At 33.1% G+C, this 27,749-nt stretch overlaps 5 protein-coding genes across 5 annotated transcripts; 2 read left to right on the forward strand and 3 right to left on the reverse strand.

Moving 5' to 3' along the window:
- Positions 1–708: 708 nt before the first annotated feature.
- LOC142546831 (protein transport protein Sec61 subunit beta-like) lies at positions 709–1,917 on the forward strand. The gene is made up of 2 exons (XM_075654784.1): positions 709–854; positions 1,426–1,917. The coding sequence occupies exon 2, from the start codon at positions 1,428–1,430 to the stop codon at positions 1,674–1,676; it is 249 nt and encodes an 82-aa protein (XP_075510899.1). The 5' UTR covers positions 709–854; positions 1,426–1,427; the 3' UTR covers positions 1,677–1,917.
- Positions 1,918–2,611: 694 nt separating this feature from the next.
- LOC142546830 (T-complex protein 1 subunit alpha-like) lies at positions 2,612–8,577 on the reverse strand. The gene is made up of 17 exons (XM_075654783.1): positions 8,290–8,577; positions 8,038–8,102; positions 7,241–7,330; positions 7,081–7,167; positions 6,909–6,968; positions 6,742–6,792; positions 6,379–6,474; positions 5,927–5,992; positions 5,415–5,632; positions 5,064–5,160; positions 4,642–4,728; positions 4,384–4,518; positions 4,076–4,180; positions 3,701–3,829; positions 3,526–3,629; positions 2,929–3,019; positions 2,612–2,842 (listed from the first exon to the last, which is right to left on the reverse strand). The coding sequence occupies exons 1-17, from the start codon at positions 8,360–8,362 to the stop codon at positions 2,756–2,758; spliced, it is 1,641 nt and encodes a 546-aa protein (XP_075510898.1). The 5' UTR covers positions 8,363–8,577; the 3' UTR covers positions 2,612–2,755.
- A 7,075-nt stretch (positions 8,578–15,652) lies between these two features.
- LOC142546832 (uncharacterized) lies at positions 15,653–17,197 on the forward strand. The gene has a single exon (XM_075654785.1). The coding sequence runs from the start codon at positions 15,916–15,918 to the stop codon at positions 16,903–16,905; it is 990 nt and encodes a 329-aa protein (XP_075510900.1). The 5' UTR covers positions 15,653–15,915; the 3' UTR covers positions 16,906–17,197.
- A 2,489-nt stretch (positions 17,198–19,686) lies between these two features.
- On the reverse strand, positions 19,687–22,839 carry LOC142546833 (putative purine permease 11). Its single transcript, XM_075654786.1, is given in 3 exon segments — positions 19,687–20,498; positions 20,501–21,049; positions 22,532–22,839. Coding segments are annotated over 3 exon segments (1,080 nt in total). The 5' UTR covers positions 22,539–22,839; the 3' UTR covers positions 19,687–19,974.
- A 290-nt stretch (positions 22,840–23,129) lies between these two features.
- On the reverse strand, positions 23,130–27,054 carry LOC142546834 (ras-related protein RABH1b-like). Its single transcript, XM_075654787.1, has 6 exons — positions 26,727–27,054; positions 25,854–25,924; positions 24,877–24,965; positions 24,490–24,601; positions 23,912–24,002; positions 23,130–23,546 (listed from the first exon to the last, which is right to left on the reverse strand). The coding sequence occupies exons 1-6, from the start codon at positions 26,841–26,843 to the stop codon at positions 23,400–23,402; spliced, it is 627 nt and encodes a 208-aa protein (XP_075510902.1). The 5' UTR covers positions 26,844–27,054; the 3' UTR covers positions 23,130–23,399.
- Between the last annotated feature and the right edge of the window lie 695 nt (positions 27,055–27,749).

Here is a 27,749-nt window from a genome sequence, read left to right on the forward strand (position 1 = left end):
CGTTTTGAAAAATTATTATTATTATTTTTTTGGGAAATTGGATCAAGCAAAGGGAAAAATATATCGTAAATATTAAAATATAATATAGTTATAGATTCAATTTCAAATATTTTATTTTCATTAACTAAAATTATGTTAATTTAAAATTAAACTAATTTTTGAATATTTGTTTTGTCTTTTATATGTTATTATTTTTAAAATTATATAGTAGATAGTCACGTTTTATTAAATTCTTAACTTTTTTAGATTTAGTTGATCGATTATAATTCTTAAAATGAAAATGTTTATACCTTTTGGTAGAAAATCATAGAATTTTTTTAAATAAAACTATAACATATTTGATTTTTAGTATTTGAAAAAATTTATGAGGTTTAAATATTTTAACGTTTGAATTAATTATTTTCTAAAATTTAATTTTTAAGTAATTTTACGTATAAAATTTATTATTTTCAATTCTATTTTTCGATTTTTAGTATTTGAAATATTCTTATTGAGTTTTAAATAATTTTACGTTTGTATTATAATTTTAATTCTAAAGTAATTTTACGTATATATTTTATTATTTTCAATTCTTATTTTTGAGAATAACCAAAAGAGCGGTCTCGTCACTCTTCGGTCCAAATGGGCCGACCCAATTGCTCTGACTCAGCAAAACTACGCTACCTTTGCTGTCGTGGCGAAATATTATTGGATGGACGATGTGTTTTACCAGTCAATAATTTATTTTTAATATATATGTATTCATCTTATAATCCAGAGTTCATCACTCTCCGAACGTTTGCCGATCGGCGAAATTCCTAGACAGAAACAACACGAATTTGAGTATTACTTCATCTTCAATTCTCCGGAGAAAGGTAATTTGGATTACTCCAAAACAACTTCGTGATATTTTTTTGTTTTTATTATAATTGAGCGTCGAATTTTCATATGATTATGACGGCAGGTTCTGGATCCTGTGTTCCTTTATAACTTCGTTTGTTTCTTTGATACATTACATTTGTAATATTGTAGTTGTTGGATTTTGTTAGGCCTGGAAGTTGAAACCTGCAAGGGAATGGTCGTCGTTGATTTTTAGGTGTTTTTTTTTTTTGCCAATAATTATGGGGTCCTCTGCTGTCGGTTCTGTAAAATTATGTTGATTTTAATTTTCTGTGAAATTGACACTGGTAGTAAAAAATTTACAACTTGATCTGAATCTGCCTTGATTTTTTTTGCCTCCCGGTTTAAGTTTAATGATTGGGAATGTCATTGAACTCGATAAATTTCAATGGTATTTCACTTGGTTAGTAGGAAATGGTTTAAAGAGATCAAGGATGAATGCTTCATTAGCGATCTTTGTGTTCCTTGTTTTATTTCCTCTTTTATGCTCGTCTTCTGCATGTTCCTCAATTTGGATCTCATGCTTGAGTCGGTGGGGGGGTGCAGAAATGGCAAATGGTGGAGCTGGTCCACAAAGAGGAACGGCAGCAGCTGCTGCTGCCAACCTTCGTCGTCGGAGAACAGCTGGCGGTGGGGCTGCAGGTGGAGCAGGTGGTACCATGCTGCAGTTCTACACTGATGATGCTCCAGGGCTCAAGATTTCCCCCAATGTTGTGCTTGTGATGAGCATTGGTTTCATAGCTTTTGTTTCAGTTCTTCATGTTATGGGTAAGCTGTATTTTGCCCGCAAAGATTAGGCTCGCATAGCGTTCGCTACCTGTGGTGAATTTTTGACGAGAGAATATCATTAGAAAGTGGATGGGATGCTTTTTTCTGGAGATGAGCTACTCTCTTCTTAGATATGGAAAAAAAAAAGTATTTGGAAGCTTTGGAAATATGATGAAAAACTGTGTTAACCATCTTCACTTTATTCTCACGTGAACAAGTTCTTTTTAATTTATTTGTTTCAAGCTAGCAGAGCTGATTTGGTTGGTTTCAGTTAAAGTTGTACATCTTTGATTAGAATCTGTTTGCCGTTTGCAAGGCTTCTCCGACTAAAAACAAACCAGAAACAAGGGACCATGTCTTCATTCTTAGGATACCACGTACTCAAGTACGAAAGTTAAAATATTTTTGAACCACTCGTTCTCGATGATTCCCACAGAGTTCACAAATTTTCATTCCATTTTTCATGTGGAATGTAGAATCATGAAGTACCAGAGTTGTGGATTGGTAGTAAGCCCGATTAGAACACGATGCATCTAAGACGGCCTATAACAAATATAATACAATGCAACGGAGGTTGATTTCGGTGGGTCTCCGTGTCGCAGCTGATGCTGTACCAGTTCCAGCAACAGTCGATGCTGGTCCACGAGTTGAGAATGCCCAAATAAGGTTCTCGAAGGTTACGCTTGATAGCAAGAGAGCTGCCCGGTCCGAAGGAGGGCAGGCGTTAGATACAGGAGCCTATTACCATTTAAATGGACGATGTGAAATCAGCACATTGAAACATGCTATCAAATCCTAACAAAATTCCTATGATCCAATCACTACCCAAACCAAAATCTCATGCCGTATAAAATGTATAGCATCAAATAGATTTCTACGATTAAGAAATTCAAAAAAACCTCGCGTTTCAATTTTTTAGAAAACGATACCCGTAGCTAGAAAGATAACTCCGGAACGCCGCAACTCAAGAAAGAGGAATCAAGTCATACAAGAACACAATACTAAGTTGTTGCAGAACACAAAACTTCTCCCACCGTATTTTAAAACCCCTCAAAATTCATTCTTTGAACCTCAATATTTTGAATACAAATATAAGTTCAAAGCGCGCTTAATCTTCATCGTTCCCACTTTCATCTTTGACAAGCTTTATCATGTCATCAATGCGAAGAATAGTTATAGCCGCTTCAGTAGCAAACTGGAAAAAGACGTAACTTATCAAGATTTGATCAACATTTAAACATGACAAACGGTCAATTAAGCATTGAATCTTTAAACTATAACCTGAATTATCTTTACTTTGCTCATTGCAGGTTCAATAACTCCTGCCTCCAAGTTGTTGCGAACGGTGCCCTTGACCAAATCTAGACCCATGCTGCATCCATGAAAGTGACTAATCAGAATTCTCGCACAATTACTAACAATATATATTATTCTCATTGACCCGTGATAAAAACAGATGCCAGATTCTGGCTCTTTCTGCCACTTGTAAATCCTAACGAACAACCAAGTGACCCAAGGGCTAAAAAATTGACAAGCTAATATACTTGGCAAAGTCATATGATCAATCGTATAGCAATAGCACTTAAAGCAACTACAGTATTCTCCAGGCATCTGACTTATTTTATGTCCTTGTCACTATATTCTACAAGACTGCACTACAGCTTTAAAAACACTGGGAACCTAAAATAAACTTGCGTTAAGGTAGAGAAATAGAGAAAATGAGAAAAAGCTTCACATGTAGATCGAATTGCTCATTTATTATTTTCAAAGACTTGTTAGACCGAAAGAAAACATCGGCAGCGAGTTATGTGGCAGTTTCCTAAGAAATGTGGAAACAGGTACATGATAAACCAATAGGCGATAATGTAGGATCCATACCTTGATAAATGCTTCTTATCTGCCTTAGTTTGTGCCGCGTGGTGGTAAGCTCGTAACTTGGCAACCAACTCAGTAGCATCTTTAGCAGCATTTACCGCAAGCACCTAACAAGACAACCCAAAATTAGCCCGCGCAAAATAGCAAATGATCGATACACTATTGATGAAATAAGAACCTTTGGAATGATCAAGAACGACTCAGCAAACTCTGCAATTGCTAGCTGCTCTCTAGATCCCAAAGTAGTGGCCAAATTCTCTAGATATACAGATAGGGCAGCCTCGACAGCACCTCCACCAGCAACAACCTATTTACGATACAGTCCCAATGATACAAGTCAAACTGTTATCATCTGTTTTCCACTCAATCGCTACATTTCATGAATTATCACGTTTATCTTTCTAAGAAATTGCAACCACTTCAAGAAAGATGGACATAGAAGGGAAATTGCTAAAATTGATGAATTTAAAGCGTATATAAAATAAAAAACAGAAAAAGAGGAAATGTTAAAATAGTCTTAGTTAGGAGAGACTATTTTACAAGTGAAACTCACTGTATTAGATTCCAGAGTTCTTTTGACAATGGACAGTGCATCGTGCAAAGCCCGGTCCATCTCATCCAGCATGAAGTCGTTCGCACCTCTAAGTATTAATGAAACCTGGAAAGAAACATTATAATCCTATGTCAGATGTACTGGTGAAACTTGCGTGCAGGTCCACTCAAAATGAGTTGAAACAAGGATGCAGTCATTAACACCACCTAGTCACATAATTGCGTTCACGGGAAAAAACCAAAAGCAGTTGAACTGTTTCAGCAAGAAATATAGAAAATTGATGATGTTACAGAAATGACAACTCTCACCGCACTAGTGGTTTTGGTTCCCTTTATCATAATCACATCATCGTCAGCAATTCGCTCCTCCACTACTTCATCTGCATATCCTAGAAATGATGTATCAAATGTTTCTTCCCCTTCCATATCCGCAAATGTTGAAACCTTTACAAAAGTCATTAATGTGAATTGAGTTATTCTCCTTAAGATACAGGCAAAATTCATTAATCCATTAAATTTTATTCTTTTGCAGGGTTTAGGACATAGAATGGAACTAAAAATATATACCGCAGTTGCACCAGTTGCCTTGGCAACATGCCTCATGTCTTCCTTGCGGACACGTCTTACAGCTATTGCACCAGCCTCCACAAAGTACTGAAAAATAAAAGAAAAACTTAAATAGAAGACCCCCCAAAAAATTCAAGGAACAAAATTTCAATCACAAAATAAGGGTGTTTAATCAGCATAATGAGACAACGTTCTCAAGAATGTAGAGAAATAGATAGTTCTAATGGTTTCATTCCTTCAAAAGATGATTCTAACTAACCCAAATATGCTCCTACATAAACTCAGTTCTCGATAAAGAGGATCCATCAATTAAACAAGAAAAATGCACTAACATATGTCTGATAGGAGTAAAGTTTCCAATGCTCGGAAAACCTTTACACGAGAGACAATGAACACTAACGAAAACACAAGAGATAGCTTGCCTTGAGTGCCATGTCATCAATTCCCTTCGTGGTTAAAACAACATTTGCTCCTGCCTTCAGAATCTTCTCAATACGTTCTTTTGTCATGTCAGCTTCTCTGCAAGAATTATTATGTCAGTAATCCCTTTGGTATTGTATCACATGTATTGATAGATTTGGGAGTGCCACCGCTGAGACTGTCCTTGGCTTTAAAAATGAGAAATCTCAAACACGCTGATCATAGAAGACACATGTATAAATTCAGATTAAGGTGACGTGTAATAAGCATAAAACAAAATGCATCCAAATGTTCATCTAAACATTGTTGTTTTCAACCCCCATTAGCATAGGAAAGCTAAATAGTTTAATCACCTCTGACGAATCTTTTCCAACTCCCTGGGATCAGTGACTAAAACTTGGACACCCATTTGCATTTTTGTCTTTTGAAGATTAAAATCGAGACAAGCAATTTTAGCCTGGGTAACCCTCATAGGCATTCCTTGAGCAGCACGCCCAGTGTTGAGAGCATATCCTTTGAGTAGATAACTATCTTTGGCACTCTTCCCATGGGCTTTAAGTATATTAATTCCCTGACACCGAGATAATCATTAGAAAATATAACTTACAGAAGAAAGATTGGAAAAGGAAAAATAAATCAATTTAATAAAATGTGTGAGGTGTATGTCCATCTTTTGGGTTATTCGAAATATCATAATTGAAAAAGACAATGGCGGAGCACAGGTTTTCCAAAACAAGGGATGTGACAGAAGTCTACAAGGGATCCTTTTTATTGTAGATAAACCATGCTCAAAACAAATTATTCAATGGATAGAAGCTATTTCAACATATCACAGCAAATAAATGCTCAACCGTAAACCACCAACCTTGATTGGATATCTAACTTCTCCTCTTGCATTTGTCATCTTCATGGCTTGTACAGCCTCCACAACCTAAAAGCATAAGCAGTGTGATGGCTTTGTGATAAAGAGAATGTAATAGGTCTTTAAAGCCACAATAAGGACGAAACCACGCGCATTAATTCCATAGAAGAGGGCGATAAGCAATTTTGTGCAAGTCTAAATAGTATAAAAAGAAACAAAAAACACTCATGAAACCCTGCTCCACTGCCCTCAAATGCTTTGGAAAAATGGACCACGGAAAAACATGTATGGGTGCCATGAATCACAAGTTACTGCAATGCCATATCTACCATCGCATATAATTTAAAAACAGTGGAGTGCTAACATGCTGTTTGCAGGTGCCACGAAAAACTTCATAAACTACACATTTAAAGGAGAAATAATGTGCAGTAAAGTTCATCCATTTATTAACTTACAAGATTTGCGAAGAAGTCACTATCAGCACCTATCAACTTTGAGGACATGCTGGTCTTGGCACAGTTTACAAGGGAATCTTTGCCAAGTTTTTCAACCTAAACATAGATACGAAAAGCTCCATAAGCCCAAAAAAATTTCAAATGAAATCCTATGTGCTTCAAAGTGGTTGATGGTAATTTATGATATGTTTAGTATACATATACACGTCACATGCCAACATTCACATTCTAATCACTGCTCACCGTTTTTTTCCCAAAATCTGATTTCTAAAAAATCGTTTTCTCTTTGAAAAAGGAAAAGAATCGAGGAAGAATAATTAAAAGATTTCACTTCAGATGGAAGTAATAGCAGCAAAGAGTCACCTTGACAGCTAGTTTTTCATCAACATATTTGCAAGCTTCCCTCATAGCAAGCTGCCGCCAAACATTGATGCAATTACACAAATCATGAGCATGAAACTTACTGATTATCCTAAAATTGGAAACGAATCCAAGTAAAACCTAAAGCAAAATTTAAAAATGATACGCACTCTGTATCCACTGATAATTGATGTCGGGTGAATCTTGTTTCTCACTAAGTCATTTGCTCTCTGTAGAAACAAATCTGAACTCAGTAGTGAAGTATAATATTCCCAATGCCCACACTCAAATAACTTATAAGAGACATCAAAGTTTGTTCCAGTAAAAGCAGCCATAACCTACCTTAAGTAATTCGGCAGCTATGATGACCACAGAAGTTGTCCCATCTCCAACTTCTCTGTCTTGCAGTTCAGCCAACTCAACAAGAACCTGTGATCATATAAAGGTGAATACAAAACAGACATGAAGAATTTGTTAAAGAAAGAAACAATTATCCTTTCACCTTTGCAGCCGGATGCTCAACTTCCAGCATCTTCAATATCGTAGCACCATCATTGGTAATTGTAACATCACCAATATCATCTACAAGCATCTGAAAAGTACCAACTCATCGCATAAAAACGCTATTTATCCCACTTCATATTATATAACCTTAAGCCACGTAAATCATTGCAGGTGACAGCTGAATTTTGCACCCATCATAAATAGGCAACTATAATCCCACACTTATACCCGTGTTGGTTTGAAAAGAGGGTATTTAAAACAGAGTGTGTGTGTTTATATATTAGAAGGCATGCACATAATTGCTTTGTAGAAAACTGGAGTAGCAATGTTGCATGGACTTACTTCACTTGGTGTAATTATCAATGTACACAAATCTCCACCAATCTAACCAAAATCATAACATCACAAAGAAAACAAAATACTAAATGAAAAGTTTTTGAACATGAGCATCCAGAAACATGTGGATGGGAACCATCCAAAATGCAAAGCTATCTTAAAAACTATAAAAGTTGCTTTCCCTTTGTTCTAAAGTTTGGGAATATTAAACATCAAACATTAGCAAATTACAGTAAAATTCAAGATTTCAAAAATAACTTTTTTCACCAAATGAAGTAATTTCATATACATGGCATGAGGGGTGGACTGGCAGGGCCGAAGAAACTTGAATGGTACAACCGAAATATATATGATCAAAAGACGACTCAAATTTCATATCAAACATAATACTTGGTAGCGGACGTGTACGGAAAGCTTAAAAAAACTTCAAAAATGAAAAATAAATATAGATCAAATTACCTTGTCAAGACCCACAGGACCAAGCGAAGATTTTACAATGTTTGCAACCGCTTGGCATGCTACGACTGCACATTTCCATAAAAAATATCGACATTATCAATAACAAATGACTGCCCAAAACAAAACATACAAACAATAAGCAGCAGCACTCCCACATACATAAACCCAAAGACACACACTTGACCAGTAAACACGCGCACGCACATAAAACGCTGCATATATAGTTAGAAAAACATCCGTGAAAAAATTCACCGTTTTGAGAGCGAACATCCTGTCCAAATTGGCGCTCCCCGGAGATATCAGGTGTTTGCGATGAAACAACCATTTTAGTTCAAAAATAATAATGAAACAATTCACAGAAAAATTATGTAGAGCTATCTGCTTCGCTAAAATATTGAGATTTCGGGATAGAAGATGATGGGCAAAGGCTCCTGTACGTGAGAGAGTGCTGGTTCCAGGGAGGAGAATCGAGGGCTCAGAAACCGGGGGAGAATGGTAGGGTTTCTGAAATACGACGACGTTTCCCCGGTCGCTGGAGTAGCCTAAAATTTTTCTTTTAATAGAATTGATTAATTGGGCTGGGCTCGAATATAAAAAGTTGGATCGATCTTACAGCCTGCAGCCCACAATTAGGTTGCACCAGAGTCCCAATCTACAAAGGAAAACAGCAAAATTATAGTTGGTTTTTTTAAAAAAAAATTAATTAATTAAATATTCCATTAAACAGTAGAATAAAGATTAATTATATTCCATTATATATATTTTAAAAAAAAACTCTAGATTATGATTTTCCTTTCTTAATATATATATTTGTCTGCTGTGAGTGCAAAAAAAATCTTTTTCAAACAAATATAACATGATATCGACTTTATAATTTATTTCGAGATAAAGATCAAGAAATTCTTATCTGTTTATCTACTTTTAAGTTTTATCCATAAATAGTGACTCGTATTAACAATGTTGAGTATGTCTCTTGTGAGATCATCTCACAGATTTATATCCGTTAGATGAGTCGACTCAATTCATATCTATAATGAAAGTAATATTTTTAGTATTAAAAATAATATTTTTTCATACGATTCAGATAATATATCTATATCACAAAATTGACATGTGAGACGATTTCATGTGAGTTTTTTTAAACTACTGGGTCTTGTTTATTTGTGTTTGTAGTTGTTCATTTAACTCATAGCTAATGGAATTGTCAACTGAGAATAACAAAACAAAAACAAAAAGGAAAACAACTATTGTGAGGTTCAGAATATAATCTCCAATATCGTGGCTAAAATACTAGTGCATTGGCTTTATATTCAAACTATGATACTTTCAGTAGTCGTAAAAAATAAAGAGATTTCATACTACAAATTGAAATTATAAAATAAAATAAAAAGAAAACACACAAATCACCATGAAATATTTTTTGTCTTTATCATAAATATTCTTAACATAGTATTAGTGACTTTTGGAAGACGTCGCTTGTTTGTGCAATTTTTTATAATTAATTTGATTTAGATGGTATACTTTCATAATTGTAAAAATTAATGAAAGACTATAAGATAATTTGAAATGATTATATTTAAATTTGATCGTGTCATAATTGTAAAAATTAATGAGAAACTAATATGTAATTTGAAATCATATATTTTAAAATAAACCATGACACCAAAGCTTCTGTTTTCATTATGCGTGCACTTAGTAATAGTAATAGATATATATATATATATATATATATAGACATATTTATTGACTGATGAAATAATAGCAAAGACAAATGCAAAATCTATTTTGTTATAAAATTTCATTGATAAAAATTACTTGGCAAATTAAATTGGATTTTTTGTAAGCGTACAATGTTTTTTAATATTATTAACAAGTGTAGTTAGTCATAATTGACTGCTTAAATCCATGGTAAAAACTTACATGAGACGGTCTCACGGTCGTATTTTGTGAGACAGATCTCTTATTTGGGTCATCTATGAAAAAATATTACTTTTTTATGCTAAGAGTATTACTTATTATTGTGAATATCGATAGTGTTGACTCATCTAACAAATAAAGATTCGTGACACCGTCTCATAAAAGACCTACTTTTATTTCCATTTATAGTAACTTATTATTTTCTTGCTTAGTTAGTTGGCTACTTCTGTTATTTAAAGGCCAACTTTATTAGGGAGGGCCAACAAATAATAAGTCAACCAAATTATAAGCCTTTTTGTGAGCTATGTACGACACTTAATTGTTTTCCATATTAATTATCAGTAGTTAAAACTTTGATCGCTCAAATACCACGTCTCGCTCGTCTCGTCTCGTCCACTTTTCTCAACGGGAATAATAATTTAATCGTGACACAATAATCACGAGAATTATCGATTCTTTCAATTATGAAACAATAAGCTTAACACATGGGTAATTTCAATAATGAAGTGTGATTTGATACGTGGCTTCCTAGCCGTAATATCTTCGTTATCATCTTTAGTAGTGGAAGTATGTACTAATATTTGATTTTATAAAAGATAACATAAATACAAATTCAAGAGAAAAATCACAGTCTTGTTAAGTCATTATTTTCATTTTTTCAATTTTCATTTTATTTGGAGTCCTGAAATCTTGTATCTGGAATTTACGATAAATCAAAAGAAAAATAAAATTAGCTCTTTAGGAACTCAATGAGGGAATAAAAATTGAGCTTATAATATTTATAACAAGTCAAACAAAAATTTATAAATGTACTAAATCAATATGATATTACATATATCAGCTGTAACGTAACATTATAAAAATATCTTATCAAATAAAATGCAGTGACTCTAAAGTGAATATCGTGGGCTAAAAAAGTGGATCACATCGACATTCAATGTAGCACTTTTCACAACATACTCAAGTAGAATCCATACAATCGATCATTCATGAAACAAGTCAAATTGTTTAGATAAACCATATATCAAGTTTTAAACCCGTTGTTCATTGGACTCAAATTTCTGGATCGAAGTCGCGTTGTCCAGTGGACAAACAATCGGCACATAGACCACTATCCATGAATCCAGTCATTCGATCAGTAATAGTCGATCGGTAACCAGTCAAGAATCTATAAATCCATAAATTCAAATATGCAGTACAATATTACCAATAATTTGTGAAATGTACAACATGATGAAATATATAAATAAATCATTAATTTATAAAATTTACTGTGACTTCTAGGATAAATGTCAAACTATGTCATTAAAGAAATCTATACGAAAATATCATATTGGTAGCTTATTTTTTTGTCTTATTTTTAAGACCAAGCCAATATAATTCATTATGGTATAGTTTGGTATACTGGATAAGAGATGGATTGATAAATAATCCTCCTTATCCCACGTTTGGTATCTTTTTGGAAAGCCTATGATATCATGGGCCCGTGATAAATAATTTTATACAAGGATAAAATATCTCTTTTATGATATGTGATAATTTTAATTTAATGATAAAAAACACCACAAATGACTTAATTGCCCTCAATATATAAAATCATAAACCTATCAAATATTTTTATATATTATCAAAATAATGGTATTTTCAACTCGAGATAATTATATAAATAATTTTTTATAAATATTTAAAGTTTCCTCTTGTAAAAAGCCCTTGCCTTTCGACCTTAATATAAAATTAAAATCAAATAATTTTTTTATATATATTATATAAATGAACTCGAAATAATTATATAAATAATTTTTATAATCTCAATAAAATTATTAGTATCACTCGATTAACCTTAAAATTTGATATTTGACTTGACTCACAAAATCAAAGGCTCAATTATCATATTTATATACAGTAGGTCTCTTGTGAGACGATCTCACAAATCTTTATCTGTGAGACGGGTCAACCCTACCGATATTTACAATAAAAATTAATGCTCTTAGCATAAAAAGTAATATTTTAATGGATGACCCAAATAAGATATACGTTCACAAAATACGACCCGTGAGACCGTCTCACACAAATTTTTGTCATTTATATAATATATAAAGTAGGTAAAAATAAATAAATCATGCAAGTACCGTCGATGCATGAACAAATGAGAAATATGAACTCAAACAACAATTTTGAAATTATAAAATTTATTATGATAAGGTTGATTTTGTCGTTACAATCTAATATATGAATTTAATCACTCTTATTAAAATAATACAAAACATTAAATATATTATCCTACATCTTATTTATCTTTAACTTATTTTCATATTATGTATCACATGTTTATTCTATCATTGATTTGAATGATTTTAAATCTGTTAGGATTGGTGGAAGATGTTGAGATCTTTTAAAATTATTTTTGTACAAATTTTGTAATTGGTAGTTTTGATTAAAAGTTTAAAAATTTATATTAAATTAAAGACATGTTCCAAAATTACAAAACTTCACCTAAATTCGTTCAAGAAGAAGGATTAAATCGAGTTACAAACGACTATCTGAAGCACAAGCTTCTGACATTTTTGAGAAACGATTCTTTGTTATCGATTAATTTTGAGCAAAATCAATCGATGTTATTGTTACGCCTCTTACACAATTTGATTTATGAGTGAAAGAAAGAGTGTTGTATAAAAATTTCGGAATTTTCGGAGATGATTTGCTATTTTTCCCTCACTTTCCTTTATTTCTACTACTTTTTGTTTTGTTCCTCACTCCACCATTTTTCCTATTTTTAGCAACCTTCGATCTCGATATTGTGTTTAAAAATGAGATAAAAGAGTCTTTTTATGGGTAAATTACAGTGGTCAGAGGACTTGGATATTTAACACTCGGTTATGCCGAAGTAGCACAGTGTCAAGTTTTACAATTTAAAATAAAATATACGTGAGTGCCTTGGTACTTGTTCAAGCTAAATTCTCATATAAATTAAATATCTTATATAGTTTATTTTGTTTATTATATTCATATTTTATTATATATATTCAAATGCTCTTATTTCTATTTTCTTAGAATCACTTATTTTATTTATTCATTATTTCTACTTTAATTATACCATTTTATAACATATTTTATGTGCTTGTCGATTTAATAAAATTTTATTTAAATTTCATTTGTAGGATTATAAAATTTATTTCATTAAACTATTATTATTTGAAACTATTTTTATTTATTTAATTACAAAGCTTTTAGAAATTAAGTAGATTAATGTGTAGACATATTTTATATATATATATATATATATATAATTTTTGTTAAACTATATTTATGTAATTCAGAAATTGATGTTTATAGTTTATTGAAATGTGATACCATATTTTAACTGAAATTATTCTTCGAATATTAACGATCGAGAAAAAATATTACTCCCTCAATCCCATATATTGATAAGTAAATAAATAAAATAAAAAATTCTCAGTTTACCATTATTTAATGAATGTTTTATGATAGAAAAATTGTTGGAAGTAGTTGAAGTATTTAACGATGAGGATAAATTAGTAAAACAATAAAGAAAATAATACTAAATATAAAAACCGAACTATATATTTGAGGTGGATGCAGTGTGTATAGCTCTAAATCACTCCAAATTCAAATTTACGCTCAAATATCATTGATTAAAGTGCAATCTGTTCCAAAGAAATCTAATTACGACGAGAGATCATCTATTGAGTCCCAGTTAAAGCTTGTTAGTATAAGGATCACACGAATATCATTATTAATGCTTGTAAATCCAAAGTTTTTAAGGATTGGCTTTTTAATAAAAGAGTAATAATGGTCTCGCGAATCTTTATCTGTGAGACGGGTCAACATTACCAATATTCATAATAAAAATAATACTCTTGGCATAAAAAGTAATATTTTTTTCATGGATGACCCAAATAAGAGATCCGTCTCACAAAATATGACCCGTGAGACCGTCTCACACAAGTTTTTGTCTTAATAAAATCGATGTCATTAATTTTATTTATGTAAGCAACAAATTGATTTTTTCGAATATTAAATCACTTTTGGGAGTTAATGACATTTAGTCGAGCCTTGACTTTAAGTTATTTAATAGCAGTGGATGTCCTCATATTAATGTGTCGTGTTTAAATTAATTGAATCTCATACAAAATTGAAGATGTCGTTTTTCGCAAAATGGGGAAATGAAATGTTAAGCTTGAGAAGCTGTTGTTTTACGAAATGGGAATCTCTTTGAATTGTTTTTCATTTGAAATATCATTTTCAAGTAACGACCGACTTCGATTCGGTTCTAAGAGTTAATGAGTCATACCCCGACAAATCAAACTTTGGATGTTTCAATTTGAATTCAACTCGAAAAAACCACCATTTGTTTAACGAAATTCGAGGAGATTAGACTCAACCCATATTTTAATTAACACACTAATTATCAAGAATCAATGGAGCTCAATTTCAAATAGTGTGATTGTAAATTTGGACAGAGTTGACCGTCTAATCAATCTCAGCTGATATATCATCTTATGACCAATCTTCCTTTCAAAGCAAATCCATTTCTCGAATCTCCGAATGCACAATTCACACAAATAAAAAAAAAAAAACATCATCTTAAAAAATTTTCAAGAATACTTAGAAATCTTCTTTTACCGCGAAAACATTAACAGTGTGTTTGGTCAATAGGATTTGGGAGGATTTCATGGGATTTGGATTTCAAAATCCTATTTTTACTGTTTGGCAAGGTGATTCGAAAAAGAATTCGGATTTGTTTAAAATTTTATGGGAATTCATGGGATTTCAATGAGTATATCCAAATCCCATCAAATTTGATAAGATTTGGTGGATTTGGATTTTAAAAACAAACAATTACTTTTTTATCCAACACATCATTCTCATCAACACATCATTCTCATCCGTCAATTTTCTCCACCAAAAATTTTTAAATGGTTAGACTTTTTTTTCTTTTAATAATTAATTTCATATTAAAGTTGGAAGTCGTTTGATGATTTTTTAATTATTATTTTATGTGCACTATGATTAATAAATAATAATTAATGTTTGAATTTACAAACACAAATAATAGAGAATAATTATTAATTTCTAAATTTTTTTGGGTTATTTATGTTTATATGATTTCTAAGAGTAGCTTAGTAAAATTTTAAAATTCCAAATTCCAATCCTTTTTTCTCCAAACAAAAAATGGATTTGTAAATACTAATTTTAAATTTTAAACCAAACACCAAATATAATTTCAAATAATTGAATTTTCAAATCCAATGAAATCCTACCAAATGTTGGTTGCCAAACACACTTTAAGTAGAGATAAGAGAACGAATTTCAAATGTTTAAAATCTTCACCAACATGTTCAATATTTGATTGCATAGATATTGTATGTAATCTATTTTGACGTAAATTTTCATGAGATTCAATTATCATCGATATATCACTTTATCGTTAGATCCCAACATTTTTCCAATCATATATTTCAGTAAAGTGAAATCTGTGTAGATTAATAATATTAAAATAATGAAATTTTATTGGTCAATATACAGAAAATATATGCACATAGTTACGTAAATATTATCATAAAAAATTTTATAACACCATCTCACATGTACATATATTCAAAATATTAAAATATATATTACATTTCATATTATCAAATTCTTTGAAAAATATAGATCTATGCCATGTGTGCAGTGTGTATCAACAACAAAATAACCTACGGCATAGCACCTTGGAATTTCTCGGCCATTTTCCCAGTTCTCTCTCTATAACGAAGAAGAAGAAGTCCTGTGACTTTGTAAAACTTCATAAAAAAATCCTCCTATTCTTTACACTGACACTTACCGATGAAATACACACGCCAAACAACTATATCTGTATAGATTACAGAAATAATACTGAAGAAATTCAATCCAGATACAGTCACGAGATTCATATCTGATCGTGTTGCGAGCGAGTGAATGAGGTGCAAGAAGCATCCCGCGGACTTCAGCAGCGCCGTCGGCGTTTGCGCCTCCTGCCTGCGGGAGCGACTCCTTGCGATCATGGCTGCGCAAGCTCAGGCCCAATTAATGCAAGCCCAATTGCAGCTGGCACAAGATCGGGGCGATTGCCGGAAAGCTGATACCACACATCATCCGCCGTCTCTCGCCTTTCCTCGTTCGGTTTCGCCTTACATATCACGCCGGAAGTCGGACAACGCCGCCGCATGGCGGATACACGGAAACCAAGACCAACGTTTCTGCGGTACTCCGCAGGTGGGGCACACTGGATCTATAACCGTTGAAATTGAGAGGGGAAGGAAGAAGAGTAACGGGGGGAGAATTTTTTCGCTTCTCTCTGGACTCTTCAAATCGAAGCGAGGGAAGACGGGGACGGATGCGTCGGGTCCCATCTCGGATCCAAGTGTTTCGGATTCGGGTCCCGGTTTCAGAGCCCGCGATCCTTGTACTTCTTCTTCTCCATCTTGGTTGTCCGCCGCTCTTCCAAATCGCCGGAAAAAGGTCAACACGTTCCCCATCGACGTAAGCATGGCCGGAGATCGTCGGAGGGCCTGCAAAAACCGCGGCCGCGGAATGTCTCCGGCGAGATTCTCCGACGACGAAGACGACGAGCATTGCCGAGGTGGATCGAGCGGATACTCTTCTGAATCCTCCCAAGGGTGGAGGCAGACACCGAGGAGGACGCCGGCTTCGACGCGGAGCGGCGGAGGGAGGGCGGCTCCCAACAAAAACATGGCAGGCTTGACGTTTTGCTTGAGCCCTTTAGTGCGGGCCAGCCCGAGCAGGCACCGGAATCAGAAAGGCGCTCTGCCGGAGCTGATGACGGCAGTAGCACCGGGAGGTGACGCTAGAGGACCGCCGAAGGCACACCTCTCAACTGCGTCGTCGTTTTGCAAGAATCGATCCCGGAAGCTTGCCGATTTCGGGAGGTACAATCCCAACTACTGAATTGATTTCTGCGACCGTTGACTTTTGACCAGACACCAATTGACGACTTTGCCCCTCGTTTTGTTAAATGGTTCTTACATCCCCTCATAATTCTTCTTCCATTTTATTCTTGACTAAACACAAAAAATGTATTAAGATATCATAATTAATTTTTTATAATGAAATAATAATTACATCGGAAAACATCATCACATCATGTATCATTCCTTATGTATTGTGGCATTGTAATAGTTATAGAATTATATAATCTCAGCCATGAAACCCAAATTCTTATACAAATTATATATATAAAAAAATTTACCATTGAATTTCATAGTGCCGGACATTCTTAGTTTTGTGGGGCAATTGACATTAGTTGCCTCAAGGGGGCCAGTTTAGACGTTACAAAAAAAAAAAAAAACTAGTTTCTCAATTCTGTAATTGGTTCTTTTCTTCTTCTTTTTTTCCCTAGAAAATTCCAATCGGACACTACTATTTTTTCAAAACCAAATCAAATCCCTTGTAAAAATTTGTATCCAAAGGCATTCCAAGATTCAAATGTTAGAAGGGTTGTTACTTGTTACCAAAAAAGAGAGAATATGGGTGGGTTGGTGCATTTTGGCCCCCATTCGTTTTACCTTGAAGAGTTGAGTTTGGATGGGGTGAGAGTGGTGGAGTCGTGTCACGATGCATATACATATATATGGAGTTGACTATTTGACGGGATCAAAATTGAACACATAAACATGTCATTTTGAGAGTGAGTGGTGGAGTGATGCCCTTTTCTTTTGGAAAAATAATTTAACTCTATTTTTGGAGATATTCTTTTAACATTTATCATTTTTTTTATATAAAAAAAATGTGTGTGTGTGTGTGTGTGTGTGTGTGTTGGTAGATGTTGAATAGGAATTTCTGAATTATGTTAGATCACCCCAATTTGCATAGTCACGTACAGGGGGATGCATGCAATAAATCACATTTTTTTGACCAAAATTAATGTAATACATGGTCAAAATTTCATCATTTTCTTGAATATATTTATTTTTCAAATCTCCAAGTCGTTGGTACTTTACATGTTATTGGTTAATAGTTCTCAACTAACACAGATCAACTTAATTATCAGTACCGCCTTTAAAATATTCGTAACACTTTTAAAGAAAGGAATTCAAGACCCTTTTCGGCTTGTTCTATTTAGTTAAAATTGTCTTTCCTTTCTCATGCGCATGTAGTAATATTATTATTATTTAGTAAAAAAGTGTTTTCCCCCACTAAAGGAAAGTTTGTACCTAATAATTAATATATAGAAAAGTTCTTTCCTTTTCTATGAAGTATAATTTGGGAGAGTGGTTGTTTATATTTTAATAGAGTGAGTCTTTTGTGAGATGGTCTCACGGATCTTTATCTGTGAGACGAGTCAACCTTATCGATATTCACAATAAAAAATAATACTCTTAGCATAAAAAGTTATATTTTTCATGGATGACCCAAAAAAGAGATTCGTTTTACAAAATACGATACATGAGACCGTTTCACATAAGTTTTTGCTCTTTTAATATTATACAATGTGATTGGAGCTTAATGTGTATTTGAATACCCCTTGTGATATAGCAAGATGACGAAATCTTCTCCTATTGTTCATGTTCCAAAATATGTTACATTTTGCTCGAAAAAGCTTTGTTAGTACGAATTTTAAAATTAAATTCACAAAACATTATTTTAAACAAAATACTATAAATCCTAGATAAAATAAGGGTACATAGATTATAAATTATCACAATAAATAGTTTTGATAATGTCACGCAATAAATAAGTTTGGTGTGTAGCATTGAATTTTCTTGTTCAAAGAGACAAGAAATTTAATAGTGAGCTGTACAGAGATATTCCTCATCAGAAAACAAACACATATATGATAAATTTCATGAAGTAAATAGTTTTTGTTTGGAAAAACAAACATTGGTTTACGAGAGACTGTTGGGAGTGTAATGGCGACATTGACGTCGTATTCATTACTCTTACTTTCCCGGCCTCCGCTCGCTGCCTTCTCTTTTCTCTCGTCATTCAATACTCCTTTGAATGGAAAACACAATTACATGTTGACATCTAGACCAATGTTTTCATGACCAAACCGGACCGATTAGTTCGATCGAGAATCGGTTCGACGTCGTTAAAAAATTGTTTTGAACTATATTAAAAAAATTATTTCAATAATATTAAAAATGGAAATATACTTTTTATTAATTATATACACATTTAATATATATATATATTATTACTTTATATCATATAACAGTTTTTTCTTTATCCGACTTCTTCCCCTAATACTATAATGACAACAGAAAACCATCGAGCTCGTGATTATTTATTATCACGTTCACCCAATCCACCAATTTGTTAAGAAATATTCGTTTATTTATTATTTTATTTGTTATACATGGATAAGTCATTCTAAAATTTTCTAATTCTTATTTTTTCGAACTTCGAATGTTACAAGTTAAATATGTTTTAAATATTATACCTTCAAAATTCAATGGATTCACTCATTTTTACGAACTCTTATCTTGTAAATCAAGTTAATTAGGTTAACCATCAAATATTCTTTCCTGTTTGAGCAAATTTTTTAATGATCAGTCACACCTAATTAATATGTATTATCATCGATCCATTGATGCGCAGGGAAATTATGTTAAAACAATAAATCTAAATAATTTTCAGAAATGCCAAAAGAAAATTAACAGTATATTTACAATTTAATAATTCCTAAGATCTGAAAATTTTCAAATCAGTTCAAATTGAAGCATCTACACAAGAAAATCTTCTTTCCACGTGTTGAAATCAATTCCAATACCAATCTCTGTGTTGTTCAAACAAAAATCATATTTTTTATATATTAAAAAACCACAAGGTAGATTACAAAATGAGAAACTACAAAGTTAAAAAAAACCACCAGGAAATATTAGGAACAAGAATCATTAACAGCATTATTAGCATCAGTTTGATTCTTCCTTAACTCGACTGCATCAAGATAGTTCTGATAAATGTAAGAAGCAAACCCCCAAAATGCCATCAGCATTGCTATTATCTTCACGCCATTCATCTTGTCATGGCATCAGTTTGATTCTTCCTTAACTCGACTGCATCAAGATAGTTCTGATAAATGTAAGAAGCAAACCCCCAAAATGCCATCAGCATTGCTATTATCTTCACGCCATTCATCTTGTCATGGAACACAACCAAAGAAGCAATAGGAGTAACGGCCAAGGAGAGCGTACTAATCACATTGGAGAACAGAGACGACACCACAAAAATCAAACCCACAACCCCAACAGAACAGACCTGCCATGAAATGGCTGTCCAAACCAGAGTCATCACATAAGAAAGTCTTCCGGTGGTAAAACTATCCATTTCCCTACTTAAGGTCCTCCATTCACCACTCGCAAAGAGACCCACGATTGTGACACATGTAGCCACGAGTCCCGTACAGATTTGCATTTCTAAAACAATGGAAAAAGTTTCTTTCTTCAAGACTTTCTCGAACGTTAGCTGCATTAATGAAAGTAAAAGGGAGTATAGAGCAGAAGCTGCTACTGCAGTAATGATTCCTACAATATATTTCCCCGGGATACTCCTGAAGGCTTATCAGAATCATCGTTGACAGCAAGAAGAGCAGAAGATAATGAAAGAATAATGACAGAATTAAGGATTAAGGCCGTAAATTTCTGATGATTAAGGAAGTAAGAGAAAATGGCATTAAAAGCCAGCTGTGTGGCACAAATAAGTGAGTAAGTTGAAGCAGACAGGTACAATAATCCAATGGAATATAGCATGTTGTCTCCTGCAATAAGGAATCCAAGAACCAAATAGATTGCGACTAAATTAAGAATAGAACGAGGTGATAATGTGCTTGATGGCTCATCTGAGGAACGAAGAAAAAAATACGGGATCAGAAGAATGGGAAAAGCGGCTGTTTGGACTAGAGTTGCCATCCATTTACTATTTCCGCCTTTATCGTAATAAAATCTTCCTAATAGAACAGCAGCAGCTTGACCAACAATCAGAAAAAATATGTTCAGAGCCACCAGAAGCCACCAATGCCATCTCTTAAGGGTGTGAAGTGGTGAATGATAAGTTGAAGGCCCACCTTTTGCCAGAATTGGCTCCTGCTTCTCTGTTATACAATCAACAAGCATGCTAATGTATTAGATATCATATTCGAAATGTATTCAAGATATCGCCGTCCACATAGTTAGTAAATTAGTGTCCAAACCCTAAAAAGGAAATCTACCGAATACCATGATGGTTATGCATTCCATAGCTGAGGAAATATTAAATAAGGGCATAATGATGAAGCAACCAAACACTTAAATAAGACATTAAAGATGTAGACTATCAAAATTCTACACGTCAACGATTTCAAATTAAAAATTCTACACGTCAACGATTTCAAATTAAAAATTCTACACATCACCAATTTTCCACTGAAAGAGGAAAACAAAGATTAGCTCAAACGAAAACCAATTTCCATAATATAACAGCCTGAGAAGAATGCAACTAAGAATTCAATTTGTTTGGGACTTTGGGGTCAAATTGAGATTCTATACCAGGTAAATGTGCCTAAAAACATAGTATTTAGTCACAGAACAGTACACGATGTATATGCAGGTAGCTGGAACACAATGATAAGCTTATAGATGCAATTAAACAACCACTAACCCACTGAAATAGAATAAAAGAAGATAAAAGTATGTCCACAATGGATCACCCATACAATGGAACTAGACCTCCTAAGACGGAGCGAATGCTGATTTGTAAATTAGGTGGGCAGTTCTAAAGCTTTAGAGTTGAAGCATAATTCAAACCAATTCTCCATTTGCCAACCCCAGTATTCACAATATTCGATGGTTAATACAAGTTGTAAACAATTTGTTTCCAAAATGCAAACCTCCAATAAATCCATATTGCAAATCAAACAACAGAAGAAAATCAACCCGTCTTATTCACAGATCATGCCAACAAGAACGCAGCAACTTAGATTGGGTTTAAAAAAAAAAAAAAGTTACACACTTCTAAAAGGAATACTCGGAATAAACTCAAAAAGTTCTTAAAACACTGATAAGCACCAAAGAAGCCACGAGTTGGGTAAAAATGCTCATAAATTCACAAATTGGAATCAATTGCTCTAATCTTCAAATTGTCCATTTTGTATGGTATTGAAACTCATAGCTCGAAGTGGATGATTGAGATGGCGTTGGAACACTTACCAAAAAAAAAATTCATCTGTTATTTTCAGTGATTAAAAATCCTACAAATCATTAAAACTCGATAAAGGTTGATTTTCCTAATATTAAAAACTATTCAGCTGAGCAAAGTCATTATTCGACAATAATAAGTGAAATCTATACAAGAGCCATGAGTATATAAGATTAAAACCCTGAGGTAAATAAATGTAAAGTAAACCAAATTAATTATCTCAATATCGTGTTGCATAAACCGATTAAAACCCATCAAAGAATGAAAACCCCATGAAATCAATGATAGAAAAAGAAAAAAAGAACCATCTTCAAACAGACGCAAGATTAGAATGACATACAGACACAAATACACATGCGCACACACAAAACATCGTATATGTAAAGAGAAACTGATACACCTAGCATGATGGTATGGAAAAATGAAAACCTCCCCAGAAAAGTGAGGGAAAATCTTCACCCACAGCTGATGAGAAATGGAGAAACAATTGAGGAAAAAAGGTAAATTTTAAACATTGCTGGAAAAATCTAGATTGCTGAATTTAAAAAAACCCGACCGAGGAGATTCACGGATTAAGTACACACGAACTTTGACGGATTTACTAAATATCTGGAGAACATTTAATTTAATAAAATTGTTGATGGAATCCAGAGATGCGTGGGAGAATGAAACCGGTTGGCCGATTTGTATGCCATTTTGAACGGTGTTACGTGTAAGTTAAGGGCTCGCTGCACTGTTTTCTCTTTATTTTAATTTTTAATTATATTGTAATAAAAAAAGACCGGTTTGTCTTTTTTATTGGTAGTGTAATTTATAAGTAATTAATGATTAAAATCAGTAAAGATGATTGTTTGTATAATTATTTATAATATAAACCAATTAAATTGATTATAGTACATTCATGTGAACAATATGTATTTTCATAAACTATAAAGCTAAATTAATGGATACATGGGTTCACCGATACAAATAAATAAAATAAGGATAATAAAACACTGTTTAATACTAAATAGATCTTGATCTCGTTTTTTATATTCCAGAAATCCTGCAAAACGAAAATTATCCCTTGTCTCAATAGTCACAAGTCTACAAAATGATAAACATAGGTGACGATGAACATAAAACACACGACACACGGGTAAACTACAATAATCTACCACCCCAACTTAAAAAAGATGGAATTATAAGCAAAATTCGATGCTAGTGTAATCAGAAAGGTGATATAGAGAAAAATTTAGACCAAAAAAGGGAAACTCGATTTCACATTATCAGCAAGCGCATCCTCCTGATTGTTGTTGTGACTGAGATGAATTTGTGTTGCTAGACTTCAGGTTGACATCGACCATATCCTCTTGCTTTGCTGAGGACAGGGTTTCCATTCCAGGCAATGCTGCGGCAATCTTCCTGAATAGGGCCTGCATAAAATAACATTAAAAGATTGTGAAAGTGAAATTTGAGCATATCACAATCTCAAACTAAGGAACTTATTATGCAGCACAGGATCGAGTTCCCATTGCTTAATTTTAAGTTGCCCTTGGTGTGTGTTTAGGCAACTTTCACATTCAACTGCTGAATGGGCCATAGGAGTTAGTTGCATAATACAGCTTATAGAAAGTAAGAGAACTCTCATTTTGTGATACATTTAAATTTCTCCAATGCTCTCAATTAAACACGTTACACGTTAAGATTTACAAGTCTAACGATAATCTATCATATGATCGATAGTAGGGAAAAACAACTGATTGAACATTAAAAGAGAAAGACTTTGCAGAAAGTTCACCTTAATATTGAAGCCAGCTTTTGCACTAGTTTCAATAAACATGACATTTAGTTCACGAGCTTTGGCCTCTCCTTCCTCTATTGAAACTTGCCTGGAATTGGCCACACAGGATTGGACGAATGAACACAAGAATTATCTTAAAATAACATGTGAAACTCTCAACCCAGTACATCAATGTCATGGGCCGTGTACGAAATAGTCTTCAGTTCCGGTGCCAGAGGACTGATTATGATAATGTTGAAATAGGAAAAATAAACAGGAAAACTTATGCTTGCAAATATATAGTCGTATGGTGCCAAAAAAAAAAAAATAGTACCGCAGCAGAGAGATTTCCCAGACAAAGATTTTTTCAGCAATTTCATTCATTTTTCATTCACAATTTAATTTTTTCTACCATATTTCTCCTAAAACATCAAACAACTTTAGTAATCAATTGGGCTTTAAGCTTTTGAACAGAAACAGATAAGGTATACATGATGAAGCAAACATGAGAATTTAACCGGGTGATTCTGTAACACTAATATTTATGATGCACACACTCATAGCAACTGGATTTAAAAAATTGATAATATCTTTACCTCTTATCTACCAGGTCAGTTTTGTTTCCAACTAGGACAATGATCACATCACTTCCTCTTTCAGTGCGAACCTCCTCTATCCATTTTGAGGTGTTGAGGAATGACTGTCTACCTAAAAAAAGCTAAATCATCAACAATTTAACAGCTATTAAACTAAATTACATGAAGTAAGCAGAAAGAAAAAGATTCCAGACATGCTTTTCAACATGAGTAACAATCACAACATGCATAGCTCAAACAACATTTGCAAATAAGTCAAGTAGTGCGACAAAAATCAATTTTCCAATGAGCATCATGAAGGCATACATAATTAATATTCACACATTAATTTGAACAGTTCATCTGAATCTAGAAGTACAATTATATTATGAAGAGGCTATCACGTACTTGCAACATCAAATACGATTACTGCAACAGAGGAGTCCCTGATATAGCTTGGAATAAGACTCCTAAATCTTTCTTGCCCTGCAGTATCCCTGAGCACAAAACAATAGAAAATTATTTCCACTGAATGCTACAAAAAAGAAAATCCTACGTAAATTAGAATATAATAACAATTCTTTGGGGAACAAGGAAAGGCAAACTAATGATTGCAATAAATTACGAGCTCATGAAATTAAGCTCTGAGTCTCTAACTCACTCGAAGTCTCAACCAAGGAAAAAACATAATACCTAATGAGATAATTTGTGTTAGATCAGCATAGATTACTTCAGAAAAGATAATCTAGCAGCTAAACGAATGAACACACACTCAAACACAGTAGGCATATGCCTCTAACTATAGACAAACACATCCAAGGTCCAATTCAGTTCTTATCCAAAAACAACACACCCAAAATCGATTCAACAATTATACTATCGCATCAACATGAATTCTTATATCCCTATACCATATTCTAACAGAAAAGTTATCAGAATGTCTTCAGAATTTGTATCGTAACATGCAAGGAGAGTTAACGTTTTGCAAGATCCCAATCTTAAAAAGTTGTTCGTGATACATACGAAAAATCTATTTCTTTCAATGGACGATTTTATTTGGATGGAATAATTTGATTTGGGAAATAAGTTAAAACTTATATTTTAAAAGTAAAAAATAACCAATATTGTGTCCATTTGAAATCTATCACAATTGTTTGGGCAAGAGCTTAAATTTAGAGTTGAATAGTTTAAAATTTTTGGTCGAAAGCATCCAAACAATTAGAATGATTTGAGGTTAGACAGAGCAGAATAAGTAAAGCAAAAGAGGGATACCAAAAGGCAAAGAAAATTGAGTTGGTGACCAATGCAAACACATCCCAACGAGATGGCAATGCATATTAAATATCGAAGTGCATAGAAATATTCTGTCTAGAACCATATCTTACCACAGCTGCAATCGCACAGTTCGATCTTCAAGATACATCGTCTTTGATAGGAAATCAATACCAATAGTAGCCTGGAGAAGGAAAACAAAGATAACATTCAAGAATGGAGGCAGCAAATAATTTCATAATACATTTGCAAGAAGAAGTTCCATATCAGGTTGAAGCTCAACACATCCAACTAACATCACTCAGACATCTCTCACAAGTCCTCTCAAAATTAGTAAACAAATAAGTGAATAACTGAAGTCCATCTGACATTACGATTATTTGACAAATTTAACTGAACATTTGACAGGTTCTCAGGTTATGATTAACTAGCTTTGTTTTTCCTGAAATTAAACTTGACTTACAAAGAACTATGATAACGTACAAGTTATCCATTTCAAATTTTAATAAAAAATGGAATGATTTTTGTCATCTAAATAGCTCGTTTGTAAACTCAATTCACCGAAATATCATCAAACACGTGAGTGCGTAAATTGACATATAACATACAGAAAAATGAAGCATAAGAACATTATAAATTTAGACACAGATAAAACCATTATCAGCTTGAATCCACCGTGAACACGTTATCTTCAAGCACTAAAGATAGACACAGAGAAAACCATTATCAGCTTGAATCCACCGTGAACACGTTATCTTCAAGCACTAAAGATAAAGCCTCCTAATGAGAACAAGATCATTTATCTACGGCAATAGGAAAACGAGCTGGCCGGCTACAAAAAGTGATATCATCGACCAAAATACAAGATTATCACAAACGCGAACTAATTACAAATATTAAAACCAGATCTGCACTTCTTAATCCTTATTCTCAAACGATGAAATTCTACGCGTAAAATAAAAACACATCATCGAAAGATTCCGTACCTGGTACGTATTGTCAAATTTATCGTACATGAATCGAGTGATTATACTCGTCTTACCAACGGATTGATCTCCCAGGAACACTAATTTATACTTCGCGAGAGCCGAAACAGGAGCCATCAATCGTACGCGGATCAATGGAACTGTGAAGCCGATCGTATTTAAAGAAACGGAGAAACTGCAGCTTTACCCGACCTAGCTTCGCGATCTCGCCGGAAACTGATTGGCGATGGACTGACCCGATAAATCTATGAGGTTTTGTTGCCACCGAGAGTGGTTATGTTACGACCGTGTCTGCACGTTTAAGTGACGGAGAGAGAGGTGCATATCGATATTTAGTTAATTTATATTTGTTTATATATAAATTCAGGAACGACATTCAATTTCATTTCAAATAAAATATATCATGATAGGTATCCGTGAGACCTTTCACGATTGTTTATTGTTCATTTGTGAGACGAATAAATTCTACCGATATTCACAATAAAAATAAATACTCAGCATAAAAAATAATATTTTTTCATGGATGACCCAAATAAAATATCTTTATCACAAAATATGACCAGTAAGACAGCCTCACAAGTTTTTACCATATATTATTACTATACGCATACATTTTATCGATAAAAATCAGGATTAAAATGCCTGTTTTAGTTTTATACATATAACGATGTAACGTTTTTAGTTTAGTATTTTAGTTATTTAATTATATTTCGATTATCATTTTAAAAAAAATATAATTATAAAAATTTAAAAAAGTTATTAATAATTTAATTACATAATTTTTAGAAAAATAATTAAAATTAATCGTTAGAATATAGTTACAAGATTAGCATAATGGATTCAAGGATAATTAATATATGACTAAAAATCGTATACATGAAAACTGAAATTTTAAATACAAAAATTATAAAATTTATCACAAGAAGTTAAAAATAAATTTCTCAAATTTTGATAGATTAGGTTTTTAGTATTAAAATAACAAACATTTTTAGTAAAAATATCTTATTTATAAAAAAATTTAAT

The sequence above is a fragment of the Primulina tabacum genome, chromosome 5 (genome assembly GCF_025594145.1).
Source record: "Primulina tabacum isolate GXHZ01 chromosome 5, ASM2559414v2, whole genome shotgun sequence".
Lineage (NCBI taxonomy): Eukaryota > Viridiplantae > Streptophyta > Magnoliopsida > Lamiales > Gesneriaceae > Primulina > Primulina tabacum.